General features: G+C 42.4%; 1 protein-coding gene across 9 annotated transcripts in view; it reads right to left on the minus strand.

Moving 5' to 3' along the window:
• LOC146831037 (RING finger protein 151-like) overlaps positions 1-15392 on the minus strand; it is a 313078-nt gene that overhangs the window by 77393 nt on the left and 220293 nt on the right. For all 9 annotated transcript variants that reach the window (XM_085605257.1, XM_085605254.1, XM_085605256.1 and 6 more), the window contains one exon: positions 8580-8719. In XM_085605257.1, the coding sequence (XP_085461383.1) occupies positions 8580-8719 (140 nt within the window). The remainder of the gene's footprint in view (positions 1-8579; positions 8720-15392) is intronic.

Below are 15392 nucleotides of genomic sequence, written 5' to 3' on the forward strand. Positions count from 1 at the left end.
ATTGTATCTGCTGCTTTTCTGGAGTGTGTTATACTCCTTTTGATAATTTTTTACCTGCTTGCTCGAGGCTGCTCGTTCGCGGGCAGCCATCTTGTTCTGCCACACGCTTTTGCTGGTTAGCGCTCTAGTCTATGCACGCCGTCCTGCCATTACCCTATTTAATGGACACGGATCGTACGCGCATCAGACGCGCGCAGCGGGCGCACCAAAGGCAAGCCTGTCTGCGCCCGTCCGCGTCCGACCGGGGCCAGGGGACCATAACCTCTGGTCCGACCAAGAAGATTACCGTAAGTTGCTCCCATAAACAGTTGCAGGACCTTAATAGTGAGCCACATTCTGACTGCGTGTCATTCAATCCTGAGATCACGAATTCTAGCTGCACCCGCAGTAGCTTTCCATTTGACACACAGTCATATAAAGGATGTAGTTCATTACTTACTCCCCCACGGATTAATAATGCCCAGGGTAATTCTTATTTAAAACCCAGCAATGCTTTTGATAAAGAATTTACTTTTTTTTTTAAATATAAATTGTCGTTCACTCCCTAAGCATAAGTCAGATATTTTTGACCTCCTGACAAATGAGCAGCCTGATGCTATTTTTCTCACAGAAACATGGCTGCATGGGAGCTCTGGCCCTGATATTGCAATCGCTTTACCATCCAATTACGCAATAGTTAGGAGAGATAGGGGAATCAAAATGGGGGGAGACATTGCGATCATCTATAACAACGCCTAAACTTGCAAATTCGAACATCTACCTTTCGTGGGCTGTAAGGCTGCGTTATTCAAACTTGCCGTAACCCCCAGTTCACTTTTTCAGGCTAATTTTACTATCCTGGGTGACCTGAACCTGCACTTTGATGACCCGAAGTGCTATTAGCGCTGCATTTATTTGAGATCTAGCAGCTATGAACATTCTGCTTTGCAATTCGGGCTCCACCCACACTGCTGGCCATTTATTGGACCCTATTTTCTCCAATTTGCCCAACATTTGCTGCCCCCCAGCTCTTTCAATACACTGGTCGGATCACTTTCTTGGTGGGCTTCCGGGTCCAAAAAGATCTATCTAGCCTATCTTCGGTTGCACTCGGCCTCAAGTCCAAATCAAGAAATTGGAGAAAATTGGATATCGAAGCTTTAAATAAGCTCCTATCTAAGACTGCACCTACTTTTAGCCCAATTTCTACAGCAGACGTATATGCTATACATAACAGGATCCTTAATTCCATTGATGCTTGTCTTCCGTCGTCTGTCAAAAAGGTGAATAATCACCGTCCACCTGCCCCTTGGTTTTCCGAGAGGCTAAAAGTGGAGAAAAGCAAATGCAAAGCGTCAGAGAGACGCTGGAAAAAGAACTACGCTCCAGATGCTAAACTAGCTCATAAAAAGGCAAAAGGAGATTACCATTCACTCTGTAAAGTTGGCCGTGCAGAGCACGTGACTTTTACCATTTCCAAGGCACAGAATAACTCTAAGATGTTGTTTAAGCTTGTCAAAGAACTGTGGCGCGGCGTGCCAACCCACCTCCCGGGATCTTACTGAATCGCAATGTGAAGATCTTGCTATGTTCTTTCTCAGTAAAGTTGAAAAAATATACTCCACACTTGAGTCCAAGCCTGTCAATGCCATACAGCAAACCAAGAATTCTTCTCAGTCAACTATAAGTACGGAACCGCAGGTCTGTGTGCCCTCTGCACCTATCAACAATCAGGAAACTTGGGTGCCCCTGGATAGAAACTCTTTCAGGCGGATTCTGGACAGCCTTTGTTCTGGTTCTCCTAGGGACCTATCCCCATCACTGTGCTTCAGAAACTCGAACAGTCCTCTCTGTTGTTAAATATGGAGTTGCTCAATGCTTCCTTAAAGGAAGCAACGGTTCCATCTGCATGGAAGCACACAAGGGTTCTCCCACTTTTAAAAAAAGCTAATGCCGACCCGCGCAACTGTCTAATTTTTGGCCCCTTTCCTTGCTTACGGTCTTTTCCAAAATTTTAGAAAAGCATATTAATCTTCAATTGACATCATTTGTTGATGATGTATCACTTCTTGTTGGATTGATAATGATCCCCCCACCTTTCATCAATGGCAATCTAAATTACTTTCTATTTACCATTTGAAAATGGCCATGTACCGGCTTAAGGGGATAAGGAAAAAAATGTTTGGATCAAAAATTTGGGATCCTGTCACAAAATGGATTTAAGAGATTCTCCGCTGTTGTGTTTTTCTTTTTTTTCTCTATATTGCTCAATAAATGACTGTTTTGTTGATATAAAACAATAAATAAAATAAAAAATAAAAAATAATAAAAAAAAAAAAAAGACATCATTTGTTGAATCCCAATTTTTTTTGCATGGCTCACAGTCTGGTTTTAGACCAGGCTTCTCAACTGAAACTACTCAGCTCAGAGTCACAGAAATGTTGCGTAACCGTGTTGACACTGGGGATACTGTGGTTCTCATACTCCTGGATTTAAATGCCGCTTTTGACACGGTTTCTCATACCGTGTTACTGCATGCTCTGCAATCACTGGGAGTGACTGGTTCTGCACTCAACTGGCTTGCTGACTTTCTGACAGATCGCACGTTCCAGGTCATTTCCCCCATGGCCAGTTCCAATACTCATTTTTCACCTTATGGGGTTCCTCAAGGTTCCATTCTTAGCCCGCTATTGTTTAACATTTATGTCAGGCCTCTGGCGATGATTGCCGAAGATGCTGGGTTGTCCCTTTTCTCCTATGCCGATGACACCCGGATCGTTTTCTCCCTTACTGCTGAAAGGGCGTCTAAATCATCATCCCTTCACTCTGGGTTGAGGAAATGGGCGCTCTGCCCCAGCCTAATAATCAGGTCCGGAATTTAGGTGTCATAATCGATGACCAGTTATCAATGAAGCAACAAGGTGTAAAAGTGTCTTCGACTTGCTTCACTATCCTCAAATGGCTCAGCAAAATCCTTTGGATGCTGCCTTTGTCCACGCAACGAACCGTGGTCCAGGCTCTTGTCACCTCTAGACTGGACTACGGCAATAATCTGTATCTAGGAGTCAATAAGGATGTGTTTCGTAAACTGCAGATGGTGCGGAATGCAGCAGCTAGGCTACTTTGTAAGGTTCCTAAAACAATTTCCATCTCAGGCTCTCTTCGGGATCTTCATTGGTTCAGGATTGAGAATCGCATTAAATTCAAAGCCCTGAGCTACATGTTCAAAATCAAATTTAGTAAGGCACCCCAATATTTCAATGCCTTAGTTCACCCTTATCTCCCATCACGTCCTTTACGTTCCGCCACTCAGGTTAAAGTCACGGTGCCTAGGACCAGATTGTCACGAATGGGGGGGTCGGTCCTTATCTTGCCTAGGTCCCTCTTTGCGGAACTCCCTCCCTATGTCACTTCGGACTGAAACTATATATGAGAATTTTTGTAAGTGTTTAAAACCCTGGCTGTTTAATATGTAGAGCACTTCTTTTTCTCTTTTTGTTCCTGTCAGGCGGCGCCGGGAAACTCTTGAGTAGCTGTGCGCCTTATAAGATTAAAATAACATAATAAAGAAGTGGTCCTAATTGGTCAATTCAGAACACGGTTAATAAAATTCTCGAATTCAGACCATAAACAATTCACTGTTCACAAAAATAACGCAAAGAATCATCCTCAAAGAGCTGAAAAAGCAATGATAACATACCTAAAAATACTTTTAAAAAGAACGTTTTTCTCATGATGGTGCCCTCTTCCCTTGAGCTTCACACCAGGAACACTCTTGACAGTGGAGACTCCGTCTGAATAACCTGTTCTTGTTCATCTTTTTGTTCATGTTTCTTTTCTTATTGAAGAATCCTAAAACCAGCCTGCATGAATACCAACCTTTTGCATCAGCAGTGACGCGTGCATTGCACGTTTCCTCCCCTCCCTACACAAACCTTTGAAGACTCCTTTCTCAAACAACTGCAAAGGTTAATTTAATCCAGTCTCCCAAATCAATCTCTGTATAGCCAAAGCTTTTCTTGTATCAAAATTTGCTACAACTGCTTGTACATCACACTTTCTTTCAGACCTAGAATATCCAAACCTACTTTTTCTGTCCATTCATCTTGGACAGGACAGTGCATTGGTTTCCTCACCTGAACTTCTGCAAATTGATGAAATGCATAACTGGATGAATGATATGGCATGCTTGGGGCTTTTTAGATTAAGCATGATCATGCATCTTGAAGAAGTAACAGATGTGATGGAGAGTAGATCCTGTAGAGTTCTTGTATGAATGTTTCCTTCCTTGAGGACACCTAACCCGATGCTGTTCACAGCCAACGGCACCGGTTAAGTGGTATTGCTGTCAACTTTTCCAGATTCAGACTAGCGCCTACGGAAAAGGTTCCTAGGGAGAATCTGTGTGGGCCGTCATATCCATCAGACAGAAGGCTACTAAAGAAAAGTAACTTTTTCTTTACTATCACTTGGCTCTGACGCCATATGTTACACCAGCAGCAAGCTGGTTCAGAGCAAGCCCCACGCTGCAACCTGCCACTATTTCCTATTCAGTGAATGTTAATGGGTTTTGAGTAGTGACGCCTTGGTTTAGGGCTGGTGCTTTGATACTGCCTCAGAGGCACAGTGTGTGCGCTGTCGCTCTACCAGTGTTATTGAAACAGAGCGCTCTTTTGCTAGCATATCCTGTTCGATTGCATGCCTTCCCTTGTTACCTGCATATGAAATGAGCTCACATCTCATGCACTTGTGTGTGCAAGGTAATTATCTTCGCAAACTTAGCACCAATGGTCCAATGTGATTATCGGCTATGCTCCCATCGCAGCCAATGGGCTACCATTAATGTTACCTAGAGTGATGCACATTGGCTTCGATGAGAGCATGGGACTGAGCAAACAAGTGTGAGTGTCCCGGTGCAGCAAGTGGGCCACTGTGCAGCTACAAAAGCTCATTTTCAGAGAGGGAGATCAGAGGTAAAAGGACACAAGAGTGGAAGGTGAAGAGAGAATGGAGAGGGATGAACAGCAAGGGGAACTTTCCAAACACGTACAATCTTCAGAACACTGAAAAGTAGGTTTATGCTACAGTGCAGCAACACAAAGTTGAGCTTGGAATTGTGTTTAAAGATAATCCCGCTGTATGGAACATTTTGGTGGTGGCCAACTGCGGAAAGCACACACTGCACTGGTTGGAGAATGAGAAGAACAGACCTAACGTTGAAGCTGTTGCTCTGTTGAGTGGGGATGTGTGAGTGGGACTGCAGTTTGGAAATGTATTAGTGCAAAGACAACAAATGTAAAATAGAGAAAATATTATGATAAGGTGTGCAACTGGAATAATTGATGACTGTAAAACGATCAGAATGATTTGTAAGGTATTTGGGAAAAGGGGGCATATTTAGATTGACGAAACTTGCTGTTGCTGAGTACAAATCTATTTATTATCACCTCTGGCTAAGGAACTGAGCAATATTCATCAAATAAGTCTCTCCCAGAATAAAACATCCATGCACTTAAACTCACCCTAGCCTTTTTTGACAATCCCTGAAACACAGTGCACAGTTAACCTCTTCAGTGCCCATGACGAGATAGTCTCGTCATGGAGCACGGTTGCGCTGTGCCCATAACGAGACTATCTCGTCATGAACCCCGCCCGCTAATGCAACGCCCGGCACAGGGCGGGGAAAGGGCGGGGCACTGAAGGGGTTAATAACATTCTAATATGGACATCCTGGACTAAAAGGATCAGTACACTTGACACAGCGATGACAAACATGCAGACATCAAACCAACCCAGGACCAGAAATACCAGTTGGTCTTATTTGAAAATAGTTGGTAAGGCTCAGGATTTTGGTTGCAAAGGTCTCAGATGGTTCCAAGGGATTTCTTCAAAACCAGACTGGAACTTGAACCTCATTTTCTATCTTGTTGGGTCAATGGAAATTATATTTCTGAATATCGTCATGGCAGAGTTCTGCTGAAGGGGTTGTTAAGGGAGAGAACCCACACGAGGTCTTTGTTCTCCAGCCAGTATCTCAGCTTGTAGAGAATAACTGAGCAGGCATATCACTGGAGCTACATCGCTCTTTGTCAATTATTTATCATAGATGTCTCCATAGCAAAGAATCTTCATGAAATCCATAACATAAGTGAGCTCAGGATAAGCTGAGTTGTTTTGGTAGTCCATTCTTGAGTATTTCTGTCAGCACAAAGTGAATGAAAGTGATGTACCCTAAAGATTCAGGTTTGTGCTAGTGTACTTTTAAAATTCCACATGGCCAAGACCTGCTAGTTTTGAAAGATAGTTCTTAGTAACAATAAAAGCAATCTGGGATACCCTATGCCTAGCGTTCCTGGAACAGTCTTTCTGGAGAGGAGAAATGCAACCCCTCCAGTCACTTCAGACCATGGTAGAAAAACATGGTGTCACCTCCTCTTTACTAATAAGTCAAAACCAGTGACTGACTGAGAACAGGGGCACACATCTTTATCGCAAGCTGGTCACAGAACAAATCATATACTTCATGAAGAAGAATAAAACCTTTAAAAGAAGGTGGCAATCTGACATTGATGACATTGGGATAGATTGATGAAGTCTCAGAGCAATGAGAATTAGAGAAATTGAAGGTTTTAAGGAAGTGGATTGGTGATAAGAGCTAGTTTTAAGGCCTGGTCCAGCAAATATACTAATCATTGTCACTAATGCTAGACTGCGTACTTCTTGTTTTTTGTTGCTCACGAAGTACAACTCCTGGACGTTTTGTGCCTAAAAAAGGGGACTCAGTCCTTATTTAAAAGGGACCTCATCCACACAATTCTGAGAGGCATGCTTCAGAATCGGGTAATCACCCGGGGCATCTAATTTCACCAGGTGGGTTTGACGCCACTTTTGGAGGGAGCCGTTCCATTTTAAGAAAATACGTTTTGAGGGATTCTGAGGAGGGGGTTAAAACTGACAACAGGTGAAACACTAATCTTTCTTTATTCATGGGCATCCTTGGCAGATTAAAAAACAATGGAGATGCAATTGGAGCATATTGTGTACTCCTACATCTCAATGACCAACGGTCTACATGTTCCAGACGGTATTTAGTTGCCCAGTTTGTCATTTAGATTTCATTAAGGCCAGCGTGATCACTGTTAACTACCTCAAATCCTAAGGTCAGGTTATTTTGTGTGTGGTGTGCATTCACACCATGCACACACACACACACACACACACACACACACACACGCACGCACGCACGCACATACCCACACGTTACCCATCCTGAAATTTTCAGTAAGTTATTTTGTTGGATGCTCAGGAATTACCCAGCGTTAATATATTTGCAAGGGGCTGACTTCATCACATAGGAAGTTATAGGCAGCTGGACCCCAGCATCACACTTACTCCCTGCGATCCAACCGGCCACAGCACCTACTTAATAGTAACTGTAACTCCTGAACCCCTACATTTACAGCATTGGCCAGGTTTGCTATGGGCATTTGCCTTATTTGATCTCTGAAAGTGGAAATGCAGTCTTCGTGGTATTCAGCTGTCTGTTGTAGGAGTCAGCTTTTGCTATGGATAACACATTTGAGAAGGCTCATACACTCTGCGCTTTTGAGTTTTTATTTCGGGTAGGCACACTTTTATGGCCCGTGTGCCAGTGGGTGGCTTGCATTTCATGGGAAGCCTAGAAGTATGGCATGAAGCTACCCATTTAGATTTGATTTCATTGCCCTGGGAAGGTTCTGGGTTACTTTGTATTGTGGAGGTGTTGAATGGCATTGAATTTATTCTTTCCTGCAACTTCATAGAAGAGGGTCTGGGTGAGGAGTTGAATTTATGAGTTTTTCAAGATGTGTTGCATTCTGGTATCTATAATGAACAAATCAGAGTTTCTTCTAGTAAGATGTTCTCTGTGGGTGTACATACATTGTTTCCATTTGTGAGCTATCTTTAAGCGTTGGATCACACACAAATACATGATGTAAAGCATGCCCATGCACCTGGTTCTGTATTTAATGTCGATTTACCTGCATGTGTCAATAAATAATGATGGTTTGGCTTCTTATTGCTTTGTTGTTGCATCCTCGACTACATGCAAGTTTTTCCTAGCCACGTCGGTTATAATCAATCCACTTTGCTTGTAAGCGTTCATTGCACTGTCTCTTCTTATAGTGATTTATTAAGGTAAGTTCTACAAGATATGTGCTGATTTGTCTGGTTTGTGGCTGTCACTCGGCAATCTCTCGCTCTGCCCACGTTCAGCTGCAGAATAGATTCCTGTACGGGTGCAAAGGACCAGAGTCCTGTTTTGGGGATTCTGATTGTTAGTGGCAGCCTAATGAGTGTTTTTGGGCTCCTGGTTCGGGTGTTAACGACCTCTGAGGATGCCACTGTTTTCTATAAGGAGGCACTCTGCCAAACGTGACAACAATGCCTCTCTTCATGGAGGTTTTCTAAACTCTCGCTGGCAGTAATTATTTTTAACAGAGTGTGCCAGAAATCAGCATGACAACTGAGCTCAGCAAGGCACAGTGTGTGAAATTCCACCTTTTCATTAAAGAAGATGTTCTGAAGAAACACATCCTAAAATGGTCAATGCCGCTTACCGGAGTTGGAACAAGAGATCCGACTGTATTCACACTCTCTCTCGTGTCGGTCCACAGACTCCAAGGAACAGACCATTTCACAGCCCCTCTCTCGGTTGCTGCAGTGGATCTGGAGTCGATTCAGATCATTTCGCATGTACCTATGCGCAGAAAGAAGATATGCATAAAAACGTGTGTATGGCCCGGATGGAGAATCCAACATGTTTCTAAACTGGAAAGCTCTATGCAAAAAGATGTTTAGGAGGCAAAGGTAATTGTAGCATCATACCAACATTGATGACATATATGTTTAGATACCTCCTGGTCCCTGCTGGTGTCAGAGCGATGATATGCAGGAAAGGGACATCCAATGAAAGTCCAGGAGGATCAGATCCATGCCTGCTTTTTAGGATAGCTTCGGATTAATTAAAGCATCACACTTATTCAATGGGACCAATTCACAAAGGCATAAATAAGCATGTGACACAGTACTCTGAAGCACTACTTTACAAACCCATAAATGCTTTCAAGAATTGGCAACTAAATATTCAACACCTTAGTAGTAGAAGTCCACAGAGGACACAGGCCTCTCCATTTGTACCAACTGTATATTAATAGTCCTAGAATCTTCTCATTTTGTATGCATTAGGGCGAAATAACAACACAATTTATCACGTGCTGAGAAGTGCCTTTCGTAATTGGCCCACAGCTTGTATATGTGGTGTGTGCAATGTAAGGAAATGCCTCTTTTTTGCATGATCACCCCCAAAGTTTTAGACTGTGGCTGCTGGTTTTTCTACTCTGAGAGTGCATTGAGACCTGCAAACCAGACCTCAGTGCCAGTGTTCTAACCCATTACAAAGTGTATGTTGGATTGGCTACACCCAATTGGTAGAAGTGGACTTACATATAAGTCCCTAGTATATGGTCCCAAGAGTACCCAGGGCATGTGAGTTGGAGTGCTCACCCAAGGCTGCAGCACTGATTGTGCCACCTTGTGTGTGACAAAGCACAAAATGTCTCCCAGCCTGCCACTGCAGCCTTGTAAAGCAATTTTTACAACTGCTAGTTCGACTTTGCCGCTATTGAAATGAGTGGCAAAGCCCCCACTGCCCTTAAAAATATATATCTCTCCCCAAGGAAGGCCTATGGGGCCATAAGGCAGGGAGCAGTATATGAATAAGTGGGAAATATGCTATTAATATGTCCTAACAGCAAAGCTTCCAAATTGTCATTTTTACTGGGGAAACGTTAGTAGCCTTATTGGCTATCACAGAGTTACCGGCTGACCTCTGAGTCTGGATAACTTCTGATTGGGACTACTAAAATGGGTACTTAAAGGTACCAAAATAATTGTGGAATAAAACCTGACTTGATGGCCAAGTCAAATTTAATCTCACTGTTAAAGAAAGGCAACTTTTAGAAAGTTGCCACTCTGTTACCCAGTCTGTTCATTGGCCTTACACAGTAGCAAGCCACCAGACAGCCTTCTGCCCAAGGACTCCCAGCCTCAGGAACAATAGAGGCCTGCTACAGATGGAGGTGTTACCTCCCCCTTGAAGGAAGCCACACTGGGTGTACGCCCAAAAGGCAAGCTACATAGGGGAAGTTGACTTTGGTGGGCAAATGGCAATCACACTCATGTAGGGTTGCCCTTTTGTTTGGGCAGGCGGTGGGAACAGAGAGGAGGAAACCAGTGGCCAAACCAGTTTAGTATATCTTTACTCAAAGTCAAAGTCAAAATGTACTTTATTCGGTTAAAAAACAGTAACCATAAAAGCAGCAAAAATACAAATACAGTTAAAAATGACTCAATACATAGTTGCTATGACAGGGGAGAAGTGCAAATTTTCTATATGGACGGTTAAGAATTATCCATCCATCGATTTACGCAGTTTAAAAACATATTTAAAAAATTCTATCAAAGAAGCAACAATAAATACAGTATCCATTCTTTGCAATTCTAAAAACGCTGGACGGCATCTTTTTGCCATCATCTCTTTAAGAATTGGGACAATAAATTTCCTACGGGGCAAAGTATAAAATCTACAGAAAAACAGCACATGAATGTCAGATTGCGAAGATAGTTCATCACATGGGCATAAACACAATTCATTGGACTAAGAGTTCATTTCTGGGAAAGTTAATAATCTAAAAACAATATTAAATCTAAAACGTGTAAGGCAAAATCTATCATAGTTTGACATAGAGAAGCATAAGTATGGTTGTAATTTAGCACCACTCAGTATCAGCTGATGGGAACACACTGTCTTTTTGTTTATTTCCTCTGACAGTCTTTTTTCCCTGAGGTGTTCCATGCACAGTTTTTTCAGTAATTTTCTAGAGATATGTGCTATTAAAAGTGGATCCTCAAAATATTGTTGACAGTGTATTTCTGTCAGAAAGGTCTTCACATACTTTAACCATTTGAAAACATTTACGTTTTCAAGTTGTAGCACATCCTGAAGTATGGCACGATTTACAACACACTCATTGACAGTCCAGACCCTGTGCCATTGTAAAATGGGCTGAATTCTTATTATATCTGAGATATACGGCTGCCCCAGCTCTTCGTGACAATTAAGGGTTGCAATACTATCGGGTACAGACAGCATGTACCGCATAAACTTATTTTCAATTAATTGCATAGCGTTTATATTGGCATACCCCCAAAGTCCTGCTCCATACACAGCCACCGATATACATGTTGCATTATACAGAGTTAAAATTTCCCTGAAGGGCTTCTTTCCCAGTTTCTGTATAAAGCTCTTTAAAGCCATTATTGTTTTTGAGAACAAAAGTGTTCTTGCCCTAATCGCGCTTGTCCATGAGCCAGTCTCATGAAACAAGATGCCTAAGTAAGAAAAGGTGGGCGTGTTTTCTAAGCAAGCATTATTTATTTGCATAGTTTTCATCTTCTTCTTGGATCGTGTTCCACAGTTCATGGTAAAAGTTTTAGTACAGTTGATTTTTAAATCCAAACTGTGCATGAACTTATTGAAGGATACTATTAAATTTTGTAGGGCAATTGGTGTTCGCGCCATTAAAACAGCATCGTCCGCATACAGGAGCGCAGGGATACACTGAGTACCAACAACAGGCACATCTCTGCCCTCCTGCAGTAGACGACGCTCCAACCCATTTATGTAGATCAGGAAAAGGAAAAGCGCCAGGACACAGCCCTGGCGTACTCCACGCCCTATCCCAAAAGATCTACTACATTCCCCCCCCTTTTCCATAGCGAACAGTAGCTGTAGCCCTAGAATACAGCTCCCTCAAGAAGCAAATAATCAGATCATCCACGCCCATCCTTTGCATCAGATTCCATAATTTATTATGGGACACACAATCAAAAGCAGAAGTAAGATCGACAAATGTAAAATATAGGCGCTCCTTCTTTATCGATATATACTTCTGCTGAACAAGAAATAGATTTAAGCACTGCTCAATAGTTCCTATGCCCCTTTGAAAACCAAACTGTAGGTCACTTATTACCCCATTTTCCTCCGCCCAGTTTTGTAATTTTGCTAAAATAACTCTACCGAGGATTTTTATAGATGAATCGAGTAGGGATATTGGCCTATAACATGCACAATTTTGTCTATCTCCCTTTTTATAAATGGGAACGATAATAGATGTAAACCATGACGGACTTAAGCCCCTCGCTAAAGCTGCATTAAAGAGCTGTACCAGAATGGGGCCCCAGAAATCACTGTTTGCTTTATACAGATCAGCTGGGATCCCATCTGGACCTGCTGCCTTTCTGCTCTTTGTAGCTTTCAGGCTCAATAAGACCTCAGGCAGGGTAACCACTATTTTTTCGGCAACCCCCCCTTTCTCCCGTAGGACCTCCAATGGAGTAACCGCTACTTTTTGTACATCCATCCCTTTCTCACATAGTGAGGTAGAAACTTTATGTGAGCTCTGTTCTAAGCTCATATAGAGGGTGGAAAAATGTGTGACCCAGTCATCCTCACTAATTGCAATATCTAAGCGAGCCTTAGTATTATCAAAAAGGAGAGGCGCATTAACCACCCTCCAAAATGCAGATGTAGCTTTAGACTGTGAGGCATCACATAGTTCTTCCCAAACCACCCTCTTTATGGTATTCTTCCTCTGTTGCAGTACCAAATTGTAACGGTTCCTTAAGTCTCTTATTAAGGGGGGGTCCCGGGGTTCCCGATGAATGGCATGCTTAAGCTCAGTCAGGGCCTTAGTGCATGCATGATCGAACCATCTTCTACCATTTTTAGACCTATTCCTGGAAACCGCCCTCAAACTCTCTTTAATGGTGGCTGCTATAATATTAAAATGTTCTATTATATTTTCGCTTTTTGAATTTTCATCCAGGCAAATTCTAAAGCTATCTGTACAGGTATTAACCAGTTTAGCTAAGAATTCGTCCGGAACCACCTTACTCCACTTAAGGGAATACCCATTTTGTCTCCCCATCAAAACATCCGGGGCAGCCTGTATCTGCGCGCTATCATGTTGGCATGCTGTAAATGGGCTATCAATTTCAAGTACTTGTGGGTAATGATCACTCAGTGGCAATTCATAAATCTTGAAACTAGAGACCCTGAATCCAGAAGTATTCGAGCAAATAGTAAAATCAATGGTAGTCGATGCACCCCTCCCAATAAAGGTCGGGAGAAATGGTGTTGGGCGCGTGGCCAATTCGTTTACATATCCCAAATCACAATTAAATAATGTCTCGTTCAACAAGTCCCCAGTTAGAGTATGATCAAAGTGTGTGAGGTTAATGTCTTGCTCTAACATTAAACCACAGATTCCTTTTTTGCCCTTTTTGCAAAGATGACAGTTAAAATCCCCCCCCCATAAAATCATTACTTCCCTCATCTTGCTATCTATCTCCCCTTGTAAATCATCGTTTAGCCTTTTCATAATCTCCTGAATTACAGTACTTGGGATATTGTTATAAAAATTAATAATAACAAGACTGATCCCAGATTTAGTATCTATCACAACTTTGTGATAGAAACTGCACTCTGAGTGAAAGCGGACCTTCTCATATGATAAACGATTTGAGAGGTACGTAATTAGACCTCCTTTAGGTCTCCCGTGTATCTCTCCTACTGCCGGAGTGCAGTACGTTTTGTAGCCAATTAAATGTATGGGCTCTATGGTCCAAGTTTCTTGCAAGGCCACCATATCCATACTATCTATGGCTATTTTCCAAGAGGGATTAGAAATTTTCTGTTTTAAACCTGCCACGTTCCAAAACATCACAGTACAATTTTCTTTATGGCTAGGTATTATTGCCTCGTCCATGACAACATGGCCCCTATCAGTCTCATTTATTTCAGCTCTAGATTCACCCAGGATTTCTATTGGGCCGGAGATCAGATTTTGGCTACTTTGAAAAGGTGATCCCTTTTTACATTTGACATACTCCTGTGGCACCAGTTTGTCCAGATTATTCGATTCTTTGCTTACTGGTATGATCTTATTAGACAGACTGGCAGTGGTCGTATCGGAGTTTTCCTGCGAAAAACTGAGCACTAGTGGATTTAAAATAGAATTTACGGGTAACAACAGGTCAGGAAATTCTTCATGCTCCGGGCGTCAGTCAACCATGTCCAGTGGGCTAAATCTATTATAGCATGGGAGGGAATATGGAACAAACTGTACACCTGGCCAATCTCCACAATATTGCTGGCCAACCTTTTGATTTCTCCCAGCCCTTCGCTGTATTAGGGTCCAGTAGTCATCTTCCCTCCCTCCCTGACTGTTAAGATTTAAGTCCCTATACATGTCATATCTCCTCCCTTCCCTAGCAAAATGTTCGTCCCTGGTCCAGCTCCATCTGTCATCTGGCTGTTCAGTTGGGGCATAAAAATAAGACAGGGGTCTAACTATAATCGACAAACCCTGATTCCTAGGGGCCCCCCGACAGATATAATCTACTGTTTGCGAGTTTTCAAAAGTTATGACCACACAATCCCCCTGTGATCTCTTCCTGTTGTAACCCACCCATGGCACCCTTTGGACCATTAAGATTCTGCTGGCTAGAACTGAGGGTATGGGGTAATTAGAGTTTAACCAGTGTATCACCTTGTTTCTGAGTGCTTCAAAGGGTTCCATAATATGAGGAGCCAATTCTGTGATCCCTGATAATACTACCACATAAGGGCATGCGTCTGGAGGTAAATTGATGCTTCTATGTTTTTCAGTTTTCTTGTGTTGGGCTTTATCAGGGTTAGAAGTGGGTGCAGAGGGAAGGACTGTTGTACATAAAGTTGCTTCAGTAACCGGGGTTGGTTTGAGAGCATCTATGCTCGCTACCTGGCCGATGGTATTTTGCATAGATTTAATTAGAGAAGTTGTAGGTGTTATTTTCTTCCCTTCCAACCGATTATTGTTTATTACCAACGGTTTATCCACCGGTGTGATCTCATGAATAACCCTTTTTTCCTGGCTACAGTGCTGTATTTTTATATCCTTCTGCAATAACTGAAGTAGCTTCCCTATACCATAAAGCCTCTCTTCTATGGGGGCAAGTAAGGATTTAATTAGCGTTGATAAAGTGTGTATCAAGGAATCCTCCCTTTCTGCAGATTCACCTGTACTATTAACCATGATACTCTCACTAAAAGTATCAGCTAATGTCTCATCTGATAAAGTGACATCTATCCTAGGCAAGGATATTGTCTTACGCCTAGCGACTTCTTTCTCTAATTCAATCCCAGTTACTTTTACCACAGGCTCTTTAGTGCTCACCTCTCTAGTACCACCCATCTTAACTGCTTTTGCCTTTACTTTTTTGCCAGTTAACTTATTATTTTTAGCACACTTATTTACCTTCCTGTGTCC

The sequence above is a fragment of the Triturus cristatus genome, chromosome 5_1 (genome assembly GCF_964204655.1).
Source record: "Triturus cristatus chromosome 5_1, aTriCri1.1, whole genome shotgun sequence".
NCBI classification, from domain to species: Eukaryota; Metazoa; Chordata; class Amphibia; order Caudata; family Salamandridae; genus Triturus; species Triturus cristatus.